The sequence below is a fragment of the Pezoporus occidentalis genome, unplaced genomic scaffold (assembly GCF_034315485.1).
Source record: "Pezoporus occidentalis ecotype Australia unplaced genomic scaffold, CSIRO_AGI_Poc_V1 ctg17, whole genome shotgun sequence".
NCBI lineage: Eukaryota > Metazoa > Chordata > Aves > Psittaciformes > Psittacidae > Pezoporus > Pezoporus occidentalis.
Genome location: NW_026913531.1, coordinates 609,964 through 635,800, shown reverse-complemented (window position 1 = coordinate 635,800; position 25,837 = coordinate 609,964). Strand labels below are relative to the sequence as shown.

At 39.3% G+C, this 25,837-nt stretch overlaps 1 protein-coding gene across 16 annotated transcripts in view; it reads left to right on the top strand.

Moving 5' to 3' along the window:
* The window catches only part of GRIP1 (glutamate receptor interacting protein 1), a 324,193-nt gene that overhangs the window by 217,887 nt on the left and 80,469 nt on the right, over positions 1-25,837 (top strand). For all 16 annotated transcript variants that reach the window (XM_062613670.1, XM_062613666.1, XM_062613679.1 and 13 more), the window contains 2 exons: positions 21,727-21,862; positions 22,885-23,030. In XM_062613670.1, the coding sequence (XP_062469654.1) occupies positions 21,727-21,862; positions 22,885-23,030 (282 nt within the window). The remainder of the gene's footprint in view (positions 1-21,726; positions 21,863-22,884; positions 23,031-25,837) is intronic.

The following is a 25,837-nucleotide window of genomic DNA, read 5'->3' as shown; positions in this document are numbered from 1 at the left end:
TGTCCTGAATATGGACAGGTTGAATAGCTGCTCCCATGCTTTCTAGACTAAAATCCAATGCCCTTATCTGTTTTAGCAACATGGAGAAATCTGTCACACTATTTATTTGTCTATTTTCAGTGCACTCGCTGAAAACTGGAGGAATAGAGGGAGAAGAAATTACCTGAGCCAAACGTAAAACTAGATCCTTCATGAAACAAACAAACAAGACACCATAAATTTGAGGCTGATTAAATTATTTCATAAAATCCGCAGCAGAAGTTTTGTTTTGGTTTAGCCCAATTCTGTACAAATTTTTTATTGAGTCATGAAAGTTACTATTATTTTTTTAAATAAAATTAATAGTCAAAAACCCCACAGTTTTTAAAGAACTGTAATGTTTCAGGTTCTCAGTGTTTTATTTTTGTTGGCTGAAATCATTAGTAAGTTTCAGTTAAATTCTGCAAATAGTTTTGGTTGGGATAAAAGTCTGTGTTTTTAGGGAAAAGCTAATTTGTACCCAGTCTGTTTGACATTAAACTGGAAAATCCTTACTTTTTACTTCTTGCATCTATTGTCTCAGACACCTGACCTATGGGAGACTCCTAGAAATGTGAAGCTTTGTTGCCTGAAGTGATCAAGGGCTCAAAACTGCAGTGTAAGCTGTAGTCTGGGACAGCTGTTTGAATCATCTGTGAATTCAGAGACTTGGTGAGCTAGAAGGATTGCAGTCATGTAGCTATCTCCTAAGTAAATTCTTGTTCAAAGAACCAGTGCCAAATAACAAGGAGGCATAGTGGGAATATTTCCTCAAAAAGAGGAAATTTCCTTTTCTCTGGGACAGAAGAATAACACAACTGCCTGCCTCCTCCCCTGCTCAACACACCTAGCAGAAGGTCCCTTGAAATCTTGTCCCACATCATGTTGTCTTTGATCCGCTCTTGTTCTCCCACATAAGCCTTGTGCTCCAGCTGTGCTGGCCTCAGGGACCCACAGGAGCTTTTGCACCTTCCCAAGTCTCATTCCAGCCACCTTCTCCATGGTGATACTAGATCTGCTGAACAGGCAAATTGTATTTATGGGGAGAGTGCATGCAAACCCTCATGGAGAAGAGTAGGGAAGACCACACCTAGAAGTTATAAATCATTCCTTTGACATTTTCTCCACCATGGGGAGCCTGGTTTTCTCTCTGTTTATTTTCTTACCGTTGTCATTTGCAAGTTTTGTATGCTGTTGCGGGGATGTACTAACAGGTCAGTTGTTAAAATAGGTCGTTCTACTCTGAAGGAATATTGTCAAGACTTTAAAGTCTGAAATTAAAGTGACCAGATTTTTTTAGTTCCTTTGTACATGCATGAATACTGCACTTTCTTCCCACACTACCTGATCTTTTGAAGTGTGCCATAAAACAGGTTTCCTATTTCAGCTCAGTGTTTGATCTCAAAAACAAGGCTAGCCATCAAACTGGAGGGAAAACACAAGAGTGAATGTACAGCCCCGAAGCACATCCTCTGCTGTGGCTCATGCTCTGATATTGCTGTTATTAGCAGTTTTGGAGGCTCATTTGGGGGGGGTTTGGTAACAAATCTTTATGCAAAAAATGAGATGTTAAACAGACGTGATTTTAGGGTAGGCTGAATTTTGAACTACTGAGCTGGAAGGAAGGAACTTTAAAATGCCTTGCAAAGATAGTATTTACAGAGCTGATACTAAAAAAATAATTACTGTATGATGTAGTGTCCTCAGTAATTGCTTAGGACACAAAATATTCCTAGGAGAAGTGATGAAACACTGAATTATTGTAACAAAAACAATAATTGAAGTCTGGGAGTTTTCAGGCTCCGAAATGCTTAAATACACAATGTGTATACCACTGGAAAGCAGTAAGGGAGTTTTCTTCTGATCCTTGGCTCTACACACATGCGGGTGTTATTTAACTGTTTACAAAAACACACAAGCATGCCATTTTTTCCCTCCCTGACCTACAGCCTGCTCCACAGCAAATGTTGATATTCTGACTCATGCTGCACCAAATGTGGCTTTCTTGAGGGGTTTGTCTACCTTCTAAAGACCACTCTACTTAATTTACTTATGATTCTGGCAGTTTCAGAGCACACAGAAATGTCTGTTTAATCCTGAAAACAAACACATATTCCTATAGGAAACAAGTAAATGTTGTGAAGAAATAAGAAAATAATTGAAAGTTAAAATATATTAGGAGAAACTGAACATGAGCCGGCTTCAGTGTGCGCTCGCAGCCCAGAAAGCCAACCGTATCCTGGGCTGCATCAAAAGGAGCGTGACCAGCAGGTCGAAGGAGGTGATCCTGCCCCTCTACTCTGCTCTTGTGAGACCTCACCTGGAGTATTGTGTGCAGTTCTGGTGTCCTCAACATAAAAAGGACATGGAACTGTTGGAACAAGTCCAGAGAAGGGCCACGAGGATGATCAGGGGACTGGAGCACCTCCCGTATGAAGACAGGCTGAGGAAGTTGGGGCTGTTCAGCCTGGAGAAGAGAAGGCTGCGTGGAGACCTCATAGCAGCCTTCCAGTATCTGAAGGGGGGCTGTAGGGATGCTTGGGAGAGACTCTTCATTAAGCAGGGGAAGTTCAGGTTAGATATAAGGAAGAAGTTCTGTACTGTAAGGGTGGTGAGGCCCTGGAATGGGTTGCCCAGGGAAGTTGTGTATGCTCCATCCCTGGCGGTGTTCATGGCCAGGCTGGACAGAGCCTTGGGTGGCATGGTTTAGTGTGAGGTGTCCCTGCCCATGGCAGGGGGGTTGGAACTGGATGATCTTAAGGTCCTTTCCAACCTTAATTATTCTGTGATTCCATGATTCTATATATATACATATAAGGATCCATTATAGATTACAGTTAGAGACAGAAGATATGATCCAGTTATGCTGTGCTTCAGTTGCTGATATAAAATTGTATTAGCCGAATTTAACAGCTGTGTGCTGGGCCACAATGTAAGTGAGGAAGCGGTCTGTACACCATCATATAATACTAGCCTAGATAGAGCATGTTATTTTTCCTTTGCAAGATAATCTCAGAAATAAGGGAGAAATATAGAAAGTAATACAGAGAGAGAGGAGGAATTGAGAAAACAACCACATGGATTAAAAAATAAAATAAAAGATTTTTAATGTGATCCAAGGATGCAAGTTTCATTAAATGATGCTGCTTAGGGGGGAAGAAGGATATTCTTGCTGTAGCTCAGCTGTTAACATCTGGGCCAGGTTCACAGTGACTGACAAATATGACAGATGATCCATCCCAAGTGGGTAGATGTTTACCTATGTGCAAACACCTCCAGAGCCGGTTTTGTTTTCCTCTGTGATTGATACAGCATTGCCAAGACAGCCAGTGTTCAAAATAGCTCTTCTCGTGCTTGCAGTTAACTTGGTCCAATTTCCTGAGACTCCTATGTCAAGTAAAACCGCAGAAGTTGTAAACTGCTATTATTTTTTGATGGAGGACTGCTGACTTTGGCAGCTGGCTTTGCATCGTGTGCTGTAGAGAAGCTACCTTCTCAGGAAGTGTTGCCTTACCTGGGCAGACCTCAGTCACCTCTTCCAGCCTTGCCCTTGACTTCAGCTTCCCTCAGATTTCATAAGCACTCTGATTTCACAGAGGCACTGCTGTGCTGTTTTACCTAATAATTCATCCCCTACTAAAATATTAAATAGTCTTCACTAGCTAACTGGTTTTGTGGATTAAGAGCATGAATTGCCTGAGGAAACATGTCACAAAATCATCCCTACCTTTTTCATAGCTCTTATTGTGGAGGAAATAATTCATTGCTCATGAAGTTCAACAATGAGAAGTGCAAGGTCCTACATTTGGGTTGGGGCGATCCCAGGCACAGCTACAGGCTGGGGAAAGAAGTGGTAAATGTTCTATCCCTGTCAGTGTTCAAGGCCAGGTTGGACAGGTGTAGTGTGAGGTGTCGCTGCCCGTGGAAGGGATGTTGGAACTAAATGATCATAAGGTCCTTTCCATTTTCTGGAATGGTCTATACCATTCTATGATTGCAGAAGTAAAACCTGAAGGTACTATGTATGTCACTAAAAGCTGGGTTTGGAAGCTAAAGTGTGCATCTGCAAAAGCACTTTCTTCTCAATTTGCGTTTGTCTCATAGACACTCTTATTGCGCGCTTTTAAAAATCAGCACAGAATGCTCAGATTTGCCACTGAGGAGATTTTTAGCATTTAGAAATTCATTAGCAGTAACCTCTGCAGTCACAGTTATGCCAACTGTCTTGGGTGATTTCCTAGCAGAAGCCAATGTTTTGACCTGTGAAATGTATATCACGGGATTGTAAGCTTTTCTGCACTTGAGGTGTTTATTATATCTGCAAAGTCATTTGCTGATTTTCATGTTTGATGAGAGGCTGCAGTTGCAGTATCATATACAGTCTTCCCTGTGTGTTTGTTTAACCTGCTGGAGGTTTATCAAATGGTCTGTGAGGCATCTGCAGAGTCACATGGCTTTTCCTACCCATCAGCATTGGAAATTCCTGAATTTTCTTTCGCATATGTACTACTGAAAGAAGATTTCTTTCTTGTCCTCCTTCCCTTCTACCAAAATAACTATTGGAATGATTCCATGTTTGTCATTCATGTAAACATGTTTCATGCACAGATAAATCTGAAGAAATTTGGCTCTCCTAGAAAATGAAAAAAGCCCACTGGCTTTTTAGCTAAATGAGATTGCTGATGATTTATTTATACATTTTCTTTACAATTCTGCTACATGCTAGTGCTTTTCAATACTGGAAAGGATTAGAATAGAGAAAAATCTGATTTCATTCCTTTCGCCATAAATGAGGACGAAAATGCATTAAAGGCAATATTGAACATGAGGAACATGAACTTTTTCAAATATCCACCTGATATGAGGTCTGAAAAGTTAAATACCTTTAAACTATTTCACTACTATATAGAATTTGATTATAGGCACAGCCAGTTACAGATTTGTTGCTGATGGTGCCAAACACCTTAATTTATGGGTATTTGGATTCAGTTGCATATAATTTTACCAAACCTCAGCCCTGCAAAATCAAATGTGTTAAATTATTCCAGCTGCAGTTTTTCCCAGCAAAATCAGCTTAACTGTATGTAGTGTGGTGAGAATGAAACCCATATAGTATCTATAACATCATTAAAAAACCTGATTTCTGCATCATTCCATCGAGACAGTCCTCCTGCATCCAGTATCAATAGAGGGGAAGAGTAAGAAGTAAACCTGTGGATGCAGACAGAGATTCAGAGGGTCTGAACAAAAAAAATTCATATGTAAGTACTGAGGAGCGTTGTAGCCTCTAGCGTGGCAGGACTGGATCTGGACAAAGTAGGCAGGCTCTCATTCTCTCCCCAAACAGGACTAATTTTCTTGCTTTCCAAGAGGAAGTGTTAGTCTGACCTAGCAGAGCATTGCTGTCGTTCAAAAGTCCAGTGTCCCACAATGCTATAAGCAGAAGCAGATGACTAGCAAAAGAAATCTAGGCATGTACGTTTAAGGTCTGAGTAATTTCCTGATTTGAGAAGTTGTGGATAATTTTTCATCATTTGCCTACTTGGGTCTTTTTGGAGTTGATAGATTCTTTTTATCTTACAGTTATAGATAATTAACTTGATTTTTTTAATGCTCCTAATGTATTTCCTATTACCTCTTTAAAGGAGTTAATGTATGCTTTCCATCTGGTTTTTGAATCTCCCATTCAGTTTCTGCAGTGATTATAAATTCATGGCATTAAGATAGCTAGGAAATAATGTATCATTCACCAAGGTAACAGCTGTGTCACAGCAAAATATGCTATGCCAATATGGATGATAGCTCACCTCTTCAACTGTATCAGTTGGTCAAAGCTGCTGAGTTCATACTGTAAACCTTGGCTTTACATCAAAATGTTTGGGGTTTTGGAGGGTATTGTTACAAAGTTGTATGTCCATTTTACCAATATGAAGCGGTGTAAAGTGTTTTCTTGTAGATGGAGGAATGGTTGTTTCTTTGCTTGTTTATTTAATAGCTTTTTTCATGCTTTCTATTCACTTAGAATCAAAAGAGGAAAAGAGATTTTAGTTCTTGTGTGTCTTCCTCATCACATCTTTGGCATGTGGGGCAGAAAAATGTGAATCCATGCCTCTTAGTGTGGAATAAAAGAGTTAGATGTTTCTGTTTCATGGGGGAGCTGTAAGACCACAAGTTAATTACAAAGTAATTACAAACTACCTTTTATTTCCTCTCTATTTAAAATCTCAGTGGTAAGAATAAAGAGCTTACCCTTTCAGGTTTTACTGTATGTAATGTGAATTTACATGGAATTCACGGGCCGGAAGGGGCACTGGTGACCATCTAAACTAAACATACAACTTCACTGGATTTATTTATATCTCAGCTTTTATTTGAATTATATTTTAGAAGGACATTCAATCTGTTTAAGGTTACTGGTATGGAAAACCCATTACAGCCTTTTGGGGTTAATTAGCCTAGCTGCTTTTATTTCTAGCTTGAGTATGTGTAGCTTCTGCTTCACCTTGTTTGTGATAAGAGTTGCTTTTCATCAAAATTCATTTCATCCTTTATAGGCATTTCATTACGAAATCACCTTTTAATCTCCCCTTTGTTAAAACAAACAAATTGTGCTTCTGGGTCTTCTCTTCTTTGGCATGTTTCTTTAACTGTTCTGAAAGCTCTTTTCTGACTCTCCTATTCTCTCTTAGGTTATTAATAATCTTGTTGAATTGTGTCACAGAAAGGACATAAAGCACCCGAGTGATGGTCACTACTTCACTAAATAGGTGTACTAAATACTGCTGTGTAAAACTGTCCTGTTTATATATGTATGGCTTGCATTCATAAGTCTGGTCAGTGAGAGTTTAGATCACCTGTGAGGGTGCCCAAATTCTTTTCTGTCCACATTAATTTCATAATTAATTTACTGGGTACCTGTTGGGTTTTTTAGCTATATAGGTCCACACATCCCTTCATATCTCTTACATTAATAGAGAGACTTAATATTAATTTTGTAAGTGATAGACGGGCTAGTAGAATGCAGACCTTTTATATTTATTGTCCTTGTCCAAATTGCAGATGTCGTTCTCACTTTTTATCTGCATGGTTTGGGGCATTCTAATGTTGGGTGAATAAAAACATAAATAAGGCTCTTCAGTCAAGTCTCACTTACTAACCAACTGAAAGAGTACGGAAAGCAAAACAAGGAGTATTTTAATAGGCAAAAATAGCAGTGAGGCCAAAATCAAGAGATTTCAATGCTCTTATTTACAGAAAACATTGGTGGAAGGACACTGTGAATCTCATTCCAAGGAGAAACAAATGCCAGTCTTCAATGCTGATTGATTTTATCAGTGAAGCAAATGAGCCCAGCTTAATAGTTAACTGTGAGACAGGGTACTTCCAAGACCTTCATCCCACATTAGATGACATTGTGACCCTGATTACTTGTCAGATAAATGATACAGAAAATGAGCATTGACCTTTGAGGTAGTAAAAACCCAGTGTCACAGAAAAATGAAAGACACATGCTGCAGCTGGATTTTAGGTATCCTTAACAAACCATGACTGATCATATGCTGTTAACAGAGTGTGAATATCACTTTCTGTAAATGAAAGTGAGAAGTAAAAATCAATAGAGGTCATATAGGGAAATCTTGCCATTAGACAAAGAATGCAACAAAATGGACCAGGTCTACAAAAAGTACCTAATGCTGCAGTATGAATAAAATGGGTATTTTTTCAGTAACTTGCATGGAATATGCTCACATGGGAGTAAAAACACATGCTCTTCCAAAAGGTTTTCAGGTTGAGTTCTGGCTAAAAGATATGTTATTAGTTCTGGAATTGAAAATTTAACAAGTATATTTGAGAGTTGTTTTAACTTAAAGCTACCAAACCAGAATTTCTTCAGTTTTGTGATAGGGATATTAAACACCTTTAAAATCCAAGAGCTGTGTTCCTTAGCCACTAACAAAAGGTAATGCTGCAGTAGAGAGCATATAGTGGATGGGAACAGATATCCAATCATGGAGCTTGATTTGCTTAATCCCACACCACAATAAATAATAGACAAGTTGTTTTAAGTCTGTCAGTCTAGCTTAAATGCTCACCAACAAGGATGATAGTTGGACATGATCATAATCCATGGTAAAATGTGCTTTTCGTGGTCTGAGGGTATTGGGAGTCTCAAATTATTTTTGACACGTTGTGGATACATTTTGTAGTCCCAATTTTCTCTGTGTGCAAAGCTGGACTGGAAATTTTATCTGCTGTTCCAATGCACATTTTAATATATCCAGTACCCTATAAAAATATCATCGTCCAGTAGTCAAAAGATGGGGATCAGAAGACATCAGGGCATTGGATTCTTCTAATGCATGTATGATTTAAAATTAAACATTACAAACTCAAAACCATCCCAAATATTCTTATCAGGTGGTGGCAGTTAACATTAAGCTGGTATCTCTATCTCCATCGTAAGTTCTGGGTCTTCACTGTGGAAAAACATGATGAATGTGCAGGCCTGTCATGGCCTGAAGATCACCTGCTCCGCACTTTGCTAAACCAAGAAGGGAAAGAAAATCTGAAGCAAAGACTCTCATTACAGGCATCCTGTAAAACGTATAAGCTAGGTGTTTCTTGGGAAATATTGCTGGTGAAGCTGCCTTGGTTGGAAGTATGAATTTTGCAGTACTTCTAAATGAGTGAAGCTTCAGGGTAGGAAAAGTGATGTCAGCACAGAAGTGTTGGCACTCTTCTTTTGCTTGACAAATTGGTCTGAATTCTTTTGTCTTCATTTTTCCCCCATGAGGATTTAATCTCTGCTGAGAGGGTTTGCTATAAATCCACACTTATATAGTCATGTTGGGGACATCTTTTAATACAAATTTTCCCTTAGCAGAAAAGGCTTTTGGAAGCAGAACCTGCAAGACATTTGTGCGTGTTTTACAAATGGTGACAAAAAGTAGGCAAATGTGTTCATTGGATAGTGTTGTTCAGGTGGAAATTACCTTTCCCATCTGTTTTCAGTCAGAAAAACTTGGAGGAGGTGACCCTCAGAATAAGCTAAATTCTGGGAATTAAGATAGATCCTGACTAGAAACATTTATTATTAGTCATTCTTTCAAATTCTCCAGTTTAGATAAATAGCTCTGTGAACTGTTAGATACCATCAGCAGCCTTTCCTGATCCCAACTTGTACCTATAGATGATGCCGATCTTTCTGGCCAATTTAATGAACTGTTTGTTGCATACATATGAGTAAAAACAGATTCTATCATGCCAGACATTCTTGTGATATAAATCTTAGCTTCATAAAGTATATTCAAGTTGATATAATATGCTCCCATTAACAGTGCTAAAGTAAGTGATGTTGTAAAAATAGCAGAAATGCCAAACATGCCTGCATGTTTGGCATAGTATCCTTTATATGCATACACAAACTACAGAATAGGCTGTAAGTTAGGAAAAAAACAAGTGATTAAATCTGAGTGTCTGATACAAGTTGAGGACTGGAGTGACATCCTCAAAGATTTAAGAAGTTACACATGCAAAATTTAAGTCTGTAATTAGATATCTGGTCAGTTTGCCAGGAACCAATGGGATAAAAGGAAGCAAATGAAATGGTTTGTTGTTACTGTCAAAGTGTTAATCTGATTTAGGAAAACAAGGGCGGGATTCTTTTTTTATATTTCTAAAGTCTAAGTCATGGTGCTTTTTTGAGTAATCCAACTGGTTCACATTGATGCATTTGATGTGGTAATTGGGACAGGCAAGCAATGTATGATTTATGCTGTTGTGATTGCTTCAGTCACATGAGGAAGTCTATCACAGTTTTTCAAAGCAATTTAAGAGTATAGTAATACAAAGGAAGGATTTGAGCACTGGTCATTTCAGGTGAAATGAATGGCAATCACAGATGCTCAGTGCCTGTTCTCAACGGAAATTTACCAGTGATGCAGACCTCTGCCAAAAAAGGTTGATTTATTAAACCTGGGGTGGTTCATAAATCCAGTTATGATGGATAACCGAACTGCACGTGAACTGCTCTGGTGTGGGGACCCCAGCCTTTCCAGGCTTCTGGGCATGTGGCACAACAGACAGCTGGGAGCAGCGCAGTGTAAGCAGCGGTGAAGCAAAGAGATACAGGTCACAGGCAGCAGAAGTTTCTTTCATTTTGAAATCATCATAGGGTGGTATATCTGGAGAAGATAAAAGTTTCAGAATGCACTTGTTTGTGTAACTTTCAAAACTTTTATATGAAACTGAAACTATGTCAAATGTAAAAAAAACCTAATTTTTCCCATCATTTTTCCTCTAGTTCTGGTTAGCACATTTTACTGTAAATGATAAAAGAATATCTCTGTGGTGAGGCCTCTGCACTGAGAAAGGCCTGGTAAATTCCTCGAATGTTTTCATAAACTTAAAATTATTTAGAATTTAAATGTTTCCTTTTACAACCAGGGCAATATATCCTTTAACAGCAGAGGAGGAAAGAAACCAGAACAGTCACGTCTTGTGAGGTGTTTGCGTGGAGTCAGCAACCTGAAGAAGTGCTCACAAGCAGGCAGTTTGCTTGTATTTAAGTGACAGGTCTTTTCACTGAAAATCTGACTTCTTTTAAAAGTCAGAAAATACTTCTTTATTTTCAACAGGTGAGCTTTGTGTTGGGCACTTTTACCTGTTTGCTTCCTTGTTGCGATTCTGTTCATCTCATTTTGCTTGAAATTAAAGATGTCATTGAAGCCTCCAGGTAGTACTGTTTAGCTGAATCTGTATGTTTGGTGCCATTTGAAGATTTTAGCTGTTTCTTTAGTTCGTAGAGACACTTACCTCTCTATACATGCTAATATGATGCCATTTCAGTTTCTGTGCCAGTTCTGTGCGATATGCTGGAAATTCAGATGACAGAAGAAATCACATAGGTATATTCTTGCAGCTATGCATTTTACTGTTCTGCTGCAGTGATTTGTTCAGCAAGCTTGACTAATAAGTTGTTTCATGCAAATGAAAGCATCTGTCTTTGCCATTAGTTCATTATGAATACATTAAACCTTAGGGAAGAAGTAGAGATTGATTAGAGAGTTACAGAGTGGAGGTTAGAAGCCAAGAAATGCCTAAATTATTCCTTTTCTTTTTTTCCTGTTTTTCTTTCCTGTTGGCAAACTTCTTTACACCAACAGTAAATCCTTGTGGATTTTAAGTGCTTATTGACAGCTGAAGTCATCACTATTCTGTGATTTGGCAAAATTTAATACAAGCCAGTAATTTATTTTATAGCTCTTTAACCCAGCTTTTCCTTTGGCTTTAATTATACTTTTTCTTCATCCTGAATGTTAGTTCAGTTAATGGTCCTTTTGTCACAGACATTTTTTTTCTACTATAAGCACCTAATAAAAAAATTCAGTGCTTCCTATTTGTCAGGTGCTGTATATTAAATTCCCTCGTAAGCCATCCTTGTAACTTTAGTTTTCTTTCAGACTGAAGTATAGAAAAAACCCTTGTCATTGTTGGATCACTTTTAAAAACATTTATAGCTATGCATTCTTTCATCCTATTTTTGCACTACCATCTTCCAGAAGTGGGTATTTCTGAGTTGTGGTTTTCTGCAAAGGTAGAGAGTAAGCAATCCATAAAGGTATCGGTGATCGCTGAGCACAAAGGACAAAATGTGTAGGAAGTATCTGCTCTCATTTTCCATTTTTATCATTCATTCTCTTTTTTCCTTTTTTTTTTTCCCTTTTTTGTATTTCTCATCTTTCCAAGGATTTTCTAATCTTGCACACAGAGACCTTGATAAACCTTTTCATCATGCCAGATCTCAGTACTACCAAGTAGAAAGATAGGGTTGTGCGCATTGTTCAACTTTTGTGTGTTCTACAAACAAAAAGGATATGACTTCTAAAACCTTAAAATCTTGAAACTTGTCTGGTCCTTAGTCCAAGTAGTAGGAAAAGTTCTACTATCCCAGTCCTCCAAATTTCAGTTTTCAAAATAGACATTTGAAAATTCACCATCCTTTGCTTGAATACCTGCACAGTAGTTTATCTGAAAAGGAGTAACAGCATTACTGTATTCCTTCTGATCCTTACTGCTTCTATTTTGCCATTTTACTAGTAATCTCAGGTTCACATGATAAAAAAGTGATGTTTTGTATTAACTAAAATGTTAAATTATGTTACAGCAGTAGGCTGAAAGTATGTTTAGTAAAAACTCAATGACAGCTCAAATAGAGAAAGGGGATCTGATGGCACTGTTGCTAAAACCTACCTGGTAGCCACAGGATATTGAACAATTGGAATGAGCGGCAAAGTGTGTCTTAAATGGCAGAAAACTTAGCAATTCAGGCAGTTCTTAATCTAAAATGGAAAGAAGATTAAGAGGTGATTTGATCAGAGGTTATAGTTCTGCATCTGCAGGGAGATCCTGAATGTCATGGTGGTAGTATAATGAGATCTTAGTCTTGAAGGCTTGTTTACTCCCAGTTCAGACAGAAATTACCTGTGCATGTAGCAGATTTTCCATCACATGACGCTCTCAAAGCCAGGTTGGATATCTTTCTAAAAGGTGATCTGTAGCTGCAGATATCACTGTATCATGATCCTCTGCTCGTGTCACTCAGGAGATCAGGGAGAGAATTGTTCTCAGTGGTTCCTTCCTGCCTTGAAATGCACAAATGTAGTCAGTCCTGTAATTAGTCCTGCCTGATCCATTTTGTTAACTGTAGAAAGCAGAGGAACTGGAACAGTCAGGCCATGCTTTTGTGACCAGTGTCACCTAAGTACAAATAAACATGATTTAGCAAGTTTTCTTGGTGCTAATTTTGCCATGAAAGAAATACATAAGAATTATGGGAATAAGTTTTATGAATCAAAAAACACATTAGTGTCAAAGCTCTGTGCTGTTCTGCACAGCAGCATTTCCACTAGCAAGGGAGGAAGGTTACTGAATCCTTCATCCAGTGCAGACAGAAATCTAGAGAAGACTAATGGTGTGAAACTCTCATTTCTTCATCAGTAATGTTTAACAGACGTGTGCAGAGGTGGTCAGAGTAGCACTGCTGAATAGTACAAGCCATTCTTGAGTTTAAGGCTTGGTTACTTACAGCATGAAGCAAACTTTTCAAAGGAGACACGTGTTTCATGCGGGAGATACAAATTTGAGATAACTCTGGCTGTAAGCTCCAGCTCAAAACTACCTTCTACTAAGAGAGATTTGATCTCTCGAAAGCCCTGTAGTGTCTGTAGAAGTGGTTGTGACGGTTGAGACCATTGAGTTGTTCATCACTGTGCTTGTTTTGCCCTACCCTTCAATGTCTTTGATTCCAAAAGCTCCACCTTGGCAGTTCAGTGAGCTTTGTCCCTGCACATGTTCAGGAATTTGACTGCCACAGATAATGTGGAAGCGGAAAAATGGTTGAACTTACTGAAACACTTGAACTTACTGAAACCTAGCAAGTGCATCAAGGTGGAATGGGACCTTATCCAAAGATAGGAAGTTGATCACTGCAAATCTCCAAGTGTGCAGGCAGTGATAAATGTATAGTGTAGATACTTTCCCAAAGCAAGCCATCGATGAAAACACTAGAACTTCACACCCCACTCAAGGAAATAATGCTGCATCACTGAGCAAGTATGCATTTCACATGGCATGTTTATTCCAACCCTGTTGCAATGTGGCACATCAGTGATAAAAATAGCTTTTTTGGTAGGTAGCAATGAAAAAAAAAAAATTTGTTGTTGTGATTCCACTAAATCTATGTCTTCTTGCAGTAATGTTTTAAAAAATCTTATTTACTGAAACCAGATGTTTTAATAGTTTATCATTTTATTAATACTTTTTCCTCTAATTGTATTTCTCTGCCAAGGTTTGCTCAGGGTTTATGAATAGTAATTCTATTATTTTTGACACAAACTTGAAACATATCTTACTTTCTAAATCCATTTTCATTAAAATACGTTGATTGTTCTTCAATATACTTACAAGAATTCAAGCTTGTAATTTGATTCTTTACTTATAATAGGGGATTATAAAACTTGTATGTTTTCAATTTCCTTCTGCACAGATATCCTGTATTGTATTACATTGCGCCTTATGGACATTACAAAAATTAAAAGAATCAGAATCAGATGAGCAAAAAATGATGCAAAGATACCTTAAAAATAAGAACCCCTCCAAATGGCTTGGCAGCATTTTCTCAGAGGCTGTGATTTTGCCCTTCCCCACTGTTGGGCTCTCCTACACAGTCCAAAAATAGGAATTCTTTTCGCATCCTTCATTACTTTCATTACAGGTGCATTCATTTTATTCCTCCATAAGCCTTGTCACCAGGCATCTCAAGAAAACATAGGGAGGGAAGAGCTTGTTGTTCTGACTGTGTGGGCCTGGTACTTTCAGTCCTTGATGTAGGGTGAAAAACAAACCACAGAGAGAACTCAGTGGTCACTGACAAAAATTCCTAGTAGCCCCAGCTCTTAGAAGAATCAGATGCCATCATCCGTATTGAGATAACTCAACTTGATCTCTTTGAATGCCCAGTGTCTGTCGAAGTTAACATCATCAATAATTTTAGGCTGCTAGTACTTGGAATGCTTGGGATTATTTTGAGTATTGGCTTGTATTCTTGGTATTCTGGCATTATTGTCAACCCAGTTGTGAGCAGAAGCAAACTAAAAAAACATATCTGATAACTGTACAGAGATCATTCTTATTGCTGTATGAAGCTGCTTCTGTGTGAAAACCGATCTGTTATCATGCCCTGCCGTTTTTGCATTTTCTGTCAAATGTTTCCTACTAATTCTGTCTATGAGGGGTAGATTCAGACACAAGCAGGATGTTGGATCTTGAGCATCTGCCATTGGTAGCACGGCTGTGCTGCTGCCAGAGAAACACTGGGACAGCTTGTTATAACTGCACTGTAGGCTGTTGTGTGACTAGGCTGGGATGGAAGTGTTAAGCCTTTGGAAGTTACTAATAGTTTAACTCAGTCACTGTAAAAAATGAAATGCAGTTCTCCAACAGCTGATTGTGAGTTTTTCTCTATAGCACTTACAAAAAGCAGCTGGTTTTGTAGAAAAGGTCTTACTTGTACAGCCCTGCTAACTATTTCACTCCTGGAATGTAATTACTGAAGTTACTGTGGTGTGTATCAACAACACTGTCGTATATCAGGTGTTTCTTCCAATAGTCTTTTGCTCAGAAATTTATGAGGTTCTTGTTATTAAGAATGAAGAGGCTTTTTTTATATCTGTTACTGGCTTTCATTTGCTGGTTATTTGAACTCAGGTTTGCGATATTTATATTCATGTCTAATTTTTTACTTATAAGCAAAGTTTCAAATTTAATACTTGTAGCTGATGCTAAGTTGAAGACCATACCTGTTATATGCCTCAGTTTAGGTTTAGACAGAATTGGCTTCCAGGGTATCTGTTTCTGTGCCTTAGAATATGAAAGCGTACCTAAAAACTAAATAGTGCAAGAGCTAAGCTCTTTTTAGGTGGGAAACCAGCAAATCCAGATGTGAGCTGCGCTGCTATGTCCGGCAAGCTTGGTGTTTTCTGTGACTTACATGATCATGTCCTGTATATCACAGCCTGTGGTTGATCATAAAATACCATTATTTGCTTTTCTGTGTCATGCCTAGGCCATGCAATGGTTTATAAGCATGTTTTCCAGTTTGTAAGCGCTGGTGGGAGGTATTTGGGGTTTTGGTAAGATTTCTGCAGTGGTAAAGTCATCTTGTAGATGCTTTTATAGCTGGGGGGGGAGGGCGGGGAGAAAAAAAAGCATTGTCTGATGCTGTCTAATGCCCTGTACACAACCAAAATAGTTGTCAGTATAAACTGAGTCTGTTTTAGGCAGGTGTTTGTAAGTGTCTGAGCCTCACCCAGCTCCCTTGCTTTCACTGAAAATGGCACCACATTTCTCCTTATGCAAGTTACTAGAGTTACGTTTGCCTGGCCTCCGACCCAAGGCAACCTGCACTGCTGGTGGTTTAAGTTTATAGTCCCATTGGTGTAACTACAGTGTGTTGTGCCTTGTAGATGTGCTTTGATGCACCTCAGACCTCTCTGTCTTCTGCTGTAGGCTGCGGGTTTCTGAACTAGGACTGCTTTGGGGATTGTCCTTCCACAGGCTGGAGGGGGCAGCACGAAGTAGTTTAAAGGACAGCTTTGTGTCTTCAGATTCTCTTCACCAATGTGGTTTGGTTTTGTTTGTTTTTAATACAAATTTAGGTGGTTTAGGACTTAATGACAGCCAGTCAGAAAAATGGCAACAAGGAATGGAGTGCTCCTCATCTCTTGAGATCCCTCTTGTCACAGAGAAATACACCTACTCAAAACAGTGAATAGATGTGATGTCCCCAGTATAACAAACTGCTGTCACTTTCTTAAGAATTGACTTTATCTTTATGTGATTTCTTAGTTAAACCGTGAGATGCCTACTGGGATGTAAAGCAAAATGTTTCCTCTGCAAAATTTCTGCTGACATACAGGGAAATCCATACAAGCACAGCATTGACTGTATTTTCAACAGACTTACCAGTTACTGACTTACTGATTATGTATGTCTTTTGGTAGGAAAAGATCAATAAGAGCAAGGGGCTTTGGGGGTTTATTTGAGTGTTTTGGGGTTTTTTTAATGGTTAAGTTCCATTTACACCCTGTGCTGGCTACACTGAGTAAACTTACTCATTAGGTGGAGGATGCAAGCACTTGACCCAAACATGTAGATTTTAGGCATTTTCTTGGATTTTAAAATTAAATTTTTACAGAACAGATGGAAAAGACAATATCTGGAATGAAGGCAAATATTTGTCAGATGTACACTTTAATACGTAAATTAGGATATGAACTTGTAGTAATATAGAAAATAGGTGATAAAATCTGCAAGTTCTCTCAGCTTTTAACTGTTGTTTTGAAGAAAAAAAAAAACAAACCAGCAGCTCTCTTCTGTAGTCTAGTATTTTTCTTTTCCAAGAAGTGAATATATTCCAGGTTCAGAAATCTTCATGAGTCAATTTATTTTCCATGCTTTTTATTCCTTAAAACATGTTGTTTACATACATCAAAAAGCAGGAAATTATAAAATGTCTGATCATATATAAAATTCTAGAAGCTTTATTGTGACACTGTTTGCCTTACAGAAAAATTAATTTGACACGATATGTCTTGGATTTTATGTACTTGCAAGTTATTCTATTTATTCATCTTCTTTCAGTGAGATTTGTCCATTCTTGTATCTGAGCATCTGCTTATCTTTGAAGTTTTTTTCTGCAGTGTTGAGTATCCCTGTAGTCTTCCAGGTTGCAGGGCAAATCATAGTGTTGATACACCAGCAGACCCTGCTGCAGGTCAGGCACACACAGTTACAGTAACGCAGCAGTGAACCTAACAGAAGCATTCAGACCAGGAATTTAGAAAACAGCTGCAGCATAGTGTTCTCTTTATAGTTCAGCTCCTATATGTGCTTCACCTTACACTCCCCTTGCCGAGCCCGTCTCCAGTATTCAGCAGAATCCTTGAGCCCCATACCAGACGTAAGTAGATGCCAGCAAAGCTGTAGGGTGACTGGTGCAGCATGGACCGGTATGCCCAGGATCACCCCAGCAGCAGCAGGAAGCAGTGGAAGTCCTAGGGCACTCCTGAAACCTCATAGCAGCCTTCCAGTATCTGAAGAGGGGCTATAGGGATGCTGGGGAGGGACTCTTCATTAGGGACTGTAGTGATAGGACAAGGGGTAATGGGTTCAAACTTAAACAGGGGAAGTTTAGATTGGATACAAGGAAGAAGTTCTTTACTGTAAGGGTGGTGAGGCACTGGAATGGGTTGCCCAGGGAGGTTGTGAATGCTCCATCCCTGGCAGTGTTCAAGGTCAGGCTGGACAGAGCCTTGGGTGATATGGTTTAGTGTGAGGTGCCCCTGCCCATGGCAGGGGTGTTGGAACTAGATGTTCTTAAGGCCCTTTCCAGCCCTAACTATTCTATGATTCTATGAAACCCTCTCTAAGCTGAGGGAAGGCAGGACCCAGTGTGAGCTGTGTTTCACCAAATGCTGCCCGAGTTGTTAATGGTACATAGGGAAGAAGTTCTCAAGTGCTTTTTTTTTCAACTGAAGTGTAAAATGGTATTGATTTGGGCTTTTTATAGACTTGGAAACATCTTTTCTCTACACAGTTTCATTTTAGAATAATTCATTTGGTTCATATCACAGAGCTGTACTGCAGGAGTGGTGTTCTGATATTTGATACTTCATAAACTGTTATGGAGTAAAATGTTTCTTAAGCTCTTGTTCTATATTCAGTTTACCACTAAGGAAAAAATTTGTAATTTCAGTTCCTCTCTTGCTCATAATTTATAAGAAATCTGGGAATAACTTCTTTGCCTTCCCTTCTAAAGCTGGGCTATGCTAATATTATTAGCAGTGTGGCAGTACATGTAAGAAAGAGCAGAACCCAGAGACTTCTAACTGATTTAGAGTTTGCTGATTGGCATATGTAATGAATTATGAGTGAGGTGATACATGAAGTAGTTTGATTCTTAAGCCACAAAGAGCAACATAGCATTGCGTTAACAAGAAAGCAGACTGACCTTGCACTAGTTGGGGAATAGCGCATACATATGGGATTGCTTGTTGGATTGGAAATGAAGGCCCAGGATTGTTCTGGCATTTTGATAATACTCCAGTGTGATTAGTCTCCAATAATAACATCAAAGTAATGCAGATGAGTAAACATGTATTATTTAGTACTATAAGAACAGTAATCGTGTGCGATTTAAGAAAGCAAGATGAAAACAAGAGAGATGGGGATATCAAGTGGACCTGGTTCAGAGCACTTCCAGGAATAACAGCCTCTTATAAGCAAAACTAGCAGTTTAATTTCTTCCTGTTATGAATATGCTACTGCTGAACCCAGGACAACAACAAAAGCTACAAAATCTTTCAGAGGGACAATCCTAATGAACTATTTAGTACTCCTGGATGAAATTATCTGTCAGTTAGCAATGTACATTTCATACCACTTCCTCATGGTGTTGGTGCAGCTTTCTCTCTTGCCTACCAAGGAAGAGTGTTTAAAGGTCCCTCCCTGTTGTGAGAAGGAACAAGCCTGGTCATTACTTTGCATGCCAGTAGTTGCAGGGAACTGTGTAATCATTAGGTAGCTTAAAACACTTCATGGATCATCTGTTCCACATGTCACTTCAGGCAGAAGAGTATTTCCCAGCATTGGATTGCAAACTCAGAACCTATATAAAAGCTTAAAACACATGACAGTATTATGCTACGGCAAACTATTAGGCAACTTAAACAGGGGAAGTTTAGATTGGATGTAAGGAAGAAGTTCTTTACTGTAAGGGTGGTGAGGCACTGGAATGGGTTGCCCAGGGAAGCTGTGAATGCTCCATCCCTGGCGGTGTTCAAGGCCAGGTTGGACAGAGCCTTGGGTGACGTGTTTTAGTGTGAGGTGTCCCTGCCCGTGGCAGGGGTTGGAACTGGATGATCTTAAGGTCCTTTCCAACCCTAACTATTCTATGATTCTGTGTGCAGTGCATTATTGATGTCCTGTATACACATTCTGGTAAAGTGTTTATTAAAAAAAAAAACAAAACAAAAAAATCTTAGCTAGGTGCTGAGAACCAGATTATAATACTTAGAAATACAAAAGAAGGGATTCAGCCTGGGAGGTGTGGGAGAGAGGGGAAGGAGTTTTCCTGTTGGCCCTAGATCTCATGGTCGAACAAACCCTGAATAAACAAGTGTGACACACTGGCAAAGCACCAGAGATAGCATTATGGGTGCAAATGTACAGTGGTTTTGTTTGCAGCAAGTACCGTGACTAACTCTTGTAATTATTATAAATACTGGAAGCTTTTTGTAGAACTGAAAGCAGCAGCATTTTTGTCTGTAACATCTCCTGCAGCTATGCAACATATGTACATGTTCAGATGCAGGTAACCACATCTGTTCTTTCTGAACTGTCAAAAAGGCCAGATGTGAGCAAACATTGTAGAAGCTCAATAGCTTCCAAATGATGCCAAATGACGGTTTGGTGTCAGCCAGGTTGGGGAATGTACCAGATAACTATGCTCATGTCTGCTTCTGACAATCCATGCTGCTGACTTGAATACATTGCAGAATTTTGTCTTAGTAGAAACTTTTGGACAATTCTTGCCCAAACACTCAAGTCCTGCTCTATAATGGTAAAAATGTGAATAACTGAAGTGAGGTCATCATCAGCTAGAATGCAAAGAAGAGCCTGCCAGCCACTAGAGCAGAGCAGGAACATTGCACAGGAGGATGCTACATCTGCAAAAGAATCAGGAATTAATGCTTTTGGAAGTTCTTGCAAGGTTTATGGGATACTCCACTGGAGCTGGAGGCTCCTCTGAATGCTTTCCTCTGCCTACCACCATTACCTTTGTATTGCTCAAGTCTGTCAGTTCTCGTTAAGGGCAGCTGCTGTTCATTTTGAGGTGAAGATGTATTAGGTTGTTATCTCAGAGCCTTGTTGTTGTTTGTATAGTGCTTATTCTAGACCTTACTGCTGAGCATGCATAGAAGAAACTTGTTTAGGTTTTGAGTGCCTTTTCTCTTTAAATATGCTTCCACAGCAAGATTGCTAGCACAGTGCAGGCATACCCTGTATACAGTGTATATGATGTTTGTATCTGACCATTTCACCTAAAAGCTGCATATTAATGCTGAAAAGAACCGGAAAGATGGATGATCTTTCCAGGATTTCATCATTTTCTAGGTGGATCTTTAGAACTTCATGCATTTCTCCAGAATACTTGGGCTGCTGGTGGTTTTAATAGGTTTTCTCTGGCTGGAAACACTGGACATGAAGTATGATTGCCTTGTGGCTTTCCAAACAGTTGCAGTCCTGCTGGGAGCTGTGTACATGTAGGTTGCCTTGTCCGTTGCAATGGCATGTCATTTTGAGAGTTTGAGGCTTTCCATTGCATGTGATCTGCATTTTCAGAGGTCTGTGGGATTAGCTTGGCATTTTCCAAGAATACTAAAGGGCAAACTTCAGAACAGGGTATCCCAGACTGCATGTGGGGGAAATTTAATACGCACTTATGACTATGAAAGCCCTTCACTTACCTTTACACCTGTGTCATGGTTTAAGCCACAACAACCTGTTCTGCAGAGATTTCAGAGAGTTACAGTGAAGATATATTTGTGTAAGAATAACGAATGAAACCATTAAGATCTGATGTATTTAATGTCCATCTGGATTCTTGTTGTGTTAGGTTGTGTTGATTGACACCTACTAGTGGCCTCAAAGTGAGCCTGAACCTAAATTTTCTAGTACTGTTATATCATTGTGTCTTTTACCGTTCCATTTAATCAGTTGAAGTACTTTATAAAACATAGAGGTCAGAGGGAGAAAGCAGAAAATGAGAAAATACAGCTGCTTAAAAATGTGAAACAACTACCTACTATTCGTAAGTGTTGCCAGACTTTGTATTTATTGTCTCTGTATACTAGCACACTGGTGTAGTTTTTAATAACCTTTTACAGAACATATGTCTCAAATTTATCTTTATGCAGAGCCTTGCAAACAGAACTTGTGAATTGTAACATAAAGAATCTCCAGACGTACATGTTATTTCTTATTAACACACACAGTGATTTTCTTGGGAAGTAGATGACATTTTAGAAAGGCAACATCTGTGTTATCACTTAAATTTTAATAATGCAAATAATTTTCTTTCAACAGAGGAATTCAAGGGCTCAACAATAGTTGAATTAATGAAAAAAGAAGGCACCACCCTAGGGCTTACAGTATCAGGTGGAATCGACAAGGATGGGAAACCAAGAGTATCTAACCTTCGTCAAGGAGGAATCGCTGCTAGGTAACTACATCTCAAGCCACAGAATGTATTACATGATGTGATTGCTTCAGAAATGCATACCGCATCAGAAAGGTCACTAACAAATATGTGACTAGATGCATCTGTAATGGCAGCCCATCAGGCTCAGAGAGAAATGGCAACAGCTGACCCCCCTCTTCCCTCAAGGCTACTTTGTCAGAAACTAGAAATACCAGTGAGATATTTGAAAGTCATCCTAAGACTAATTAAGTTCCTTTTAAATTATATGATACGTTTTGTATATTTTTTGTCTTTGAATAAAAACTTGAGAGAAGTGGCATAAAATAGTGAAGCGGAAAAATGAAACAGAAAAACTAACCATAGTACTATTATATGTAACCATATATATAACCATAACTATTATATATAATGGAAAAAGTAGCCATAGTAATACCATAATTTATTAAAAAAATAGAAAAGGCAACAAAAATCAAAACCCAAAACCAAACTGTTCATCAGCTGATTTTAAGATTAAAGAGAATCTAAAGTCATAGCTACCTTGCTCACTATTACAGTGGAAATAAAAAAGCTGTTATTCATGAGTGAAACAAGTCAAAAGATAAAGGTTAAGCTAAGTCCTTCGAAATAACTGGGCAGAACATATGCATTTGGGCTGTGGCCTGTCTCCTATAGCTGCGATGTTAGTTGTGTATGCAACTGTTGTTAAAAAAAAATGGGTTTGGATGCTTCCCAAAGAGAGAAAGAGAAAGGTAGGGACATAAAGAAGACAATTTCCCAGATCCTATGCCCAAACTAGTCAAATCATCCAGCTCCTTTATTGTACAGCTGGTTTTGTACATCAGAAATCAATAATGCAACACTCTTCTTATTTTAATATTTAACAAGATTAAGATCTTAAAATGCTACTTTCTGTTTGAAAGATGAGCTTATTTTAATCTAGATGAATGGAAACTATTTCTTACCTTCACTAAACTGTGATTTAAAGGATTTAGTTTGGTCCAGCAGATCTGTCTTTAACAAAAGGAATATGTATTTTTTCCTAGGAGTGACCAGCTGGATGTAGGGGACTACATCAAATCTGTGAATGGAATCAACCTGACCAAATTTCGCCACGATGAGATCATCAGCCTGCTCAAGAATGTTGGCGAGAGGGTTGTTTTAGAAGTGGAATATGAGCTGCCTCCAGTCAGTAAGTAACAGAAGAGCAAATTGTAACCTATGCAGAATAGCAGACATGTTATTAGTGGTGAGATGGGCATGGTTAGTGGCCTGATTTTAAACTACAATAGTTGGTGATCTTCATTTTTTGGTAGTGGTTATTTTCTTATATTTTTTTCCTCTGGCTTATCACAGAACATGGAAGCAGTATGAAAGAACTGGCAGTGCAGGGGGATGCTCTCAGAAATGCACAAGTGTTTTTAGAAGCATAAATCCCATCAACAACAGAACAGAGTTCTCAGCCGTCACTGTTTTGTTGTTGTTGTTCATTTGTTTACAATTTTGAATACTGAGAATCAGATTAGGTAGATTCCAGGGCAAGAGAATATTTCTTGTTACAGTAAGGTCTTTTGAGATGAGACCAATGAATATCTGTCAGTTCTACCTCTGCATTTTCCTTCCTTCTCTTAATTTGCAGCGCCCTCCTGCTCTCCCATATGAACAACATACTTTGGGACTTTTCCAGTCTTTTCTGACATCACATTCCATTTATAGAGCAGAAGAGCCAGTGGGCTAAGCCATGGGGATACATAAACTTGCAAGAATTGTGTGGTTGAAGCAAGAGCTTCCATGGGGATACATAAACTTGCAAGAATTGTGTGGCTGAAGCAAGGGCTTCTCGCTGAGCAGGATTGTCTTCAAAACATAAATTTATGCCGATGCTGAAGTAACAGAGTGCTACTGAATGTTTTCCTTGCCTCTCCTTTACTCATTCTTTTTGTGCTTATGTCTTTGACTGTGCATCTGTAGGGGAAAAACAGTGGGAATTGAGGCTATCAGGTATGAAGTGAAAGCCAGAGAAATGGTGAATTGGAAATCTGGGACCTAAAGTGAAAGAGTGAGTGGCTGGCTGGCACCACCACTAGGCATACCTTTGAAAGAGTGTGTGCTCCTTCATGCTGCTCACTGGAGGAGGGAAGTTATTGTTTGCTGGTGTTCAGCCAGGAAAATCTGCAGAGCCAACTAGGAAGCTCCTGTCTCCTTAAATAAAGACTTTCCTCGCAATAGATGCCAAAAAATCCATCACTCTCTTGGATGCTCAGGGGTGGATGAACTCCCCACTGCTTTCTAGCAGCTGCAGGGCTAGTCTAATCACATATTTGGTTTTTTATGACCTGACAACCACCTTAATATGTTTTGAATGTGCTCTCTTGATCAGTGTTTGCCTGTGGTAAGGGAACTTCAGAAGTACTGTATTAGAGTTAATGAAGTCAGCTGAGTTCAGAATTATTTTGCTGGTGACGTAATTGGTTTATGAGTATTCTTTGTTTTGCACTTACTAAGTGGGCTTCCTTCTGTTACACCTGCATTTGGCATATGTGCCACTCTCATCCACTGAAACAGGATTTTAGCGTGCTAAATTACAGTAGCGATCATAACTTTGTCGCTAAGTCCTTGGAATTTCTGACTTCTTTATACTAGCATCACTAGAAAAGTTTGAGATAATTAGCAGTTTAGTTGTTCCGTCAACTTCTAGTGAACAAGCTAGACACAGTGCCTTCATTATACACAGAAGTTTTCCAGTAGGTTATGTGGTGAAGTCCTGGCACCTCCTTCCCTGCCCAGTACCTAATGAAATTCCACTGTTGTTCTTGTGGTTGCCCCCTCTGAGAGAGGACTACCGTGGTTTCAGAGTGGGGAGATGTCAGAGCTTTAATAACGATGGATTAAATCTGGCTGAGCACTAGTAATTCCCACTCTCCCTGGTGCTTCCTTCCCTGTCTGGCAGTGTTCACAGCAAGAGCTTCCAGCTGCTATTTTCAGCATGAGCCACCTCAATGTTTTTAACTGGAACATGAGCCATGCGTGCCGCTCATTTGCCTTTTGTTGTCGCTAGAGGTTTTAAGGACTCCTTTCCCCTGCCAGGGTGAGGCTGGGGTGGAAGAACAGCCGCCTGGGAGGTTGTTCCCCAAGTGGGAAGATGCTGTGTGCTATTCCTTGTTGCTGAACTACGAATTTTGCCTGTCCACAGTGGAGGTTACAGGCCACACCAAGCAGATTAGCAGGCATGGATTCAGCTTGAGCTACGTGCAGGGCCACTTTCTGCTGACAGTGAAAGCAAGAGTTGTCTTCCCTCCGTAATTCAGTCCTTTTCAGTCAGTAAAATGTTTCCAACTGAAAAGGAATCAGCCACATGTACTTCAGTACCATGGTCCTGATCTTCAAGCTCTAGCTGCAATTACTGTAATACAGAGCAATGCTTTGGAGGGCTGTCTTTTCCTAAGGAATTTAGATTTATGTGATTTCATTGGGTGGTTCTTCTGGTTCCCTGCAGTAACTTTTTTAATGACAATTGAAAGACTCAAAAAAAAAAAAAGTACATTATGGTACATTTCATAGAAATAGACACTCCAGTGTCTGTTGAGATCCCCCAAGCAGGGGAGTCCTCAAAAAGAGAGGCGTGAAGCACTTTAAAAGGCACCACTGCTTCCTGGGGCCTTTCAAGGCCTCCCCATCTGTGCAGCCTCTGGTGTACATTCCCCACTCCGGGTATCCTAATGGGAGACATGGAAACTGTTCACTGCAGGAAGGAGCATTAAAGAACATAAGTTTTCATCAGTTCTGCTGCTCACAGATGTTTGTGTGCATTGTGCTGTTTGCAGTATCTTCCTGGAATCTGGGAAGTGTGTGTGCGTGTGATTTTTCCCCAGTGTCCTTTTCCTTTGGAAAAGGCAGCTCTTACACCCTGCCAAAGTTTTTCCTGTAAAGCCAATAGTAACCTGGTAACTGGTCTCTTAATAGCAGTGGTTTCAAATTCCGTAAAGTGGATTATCACAC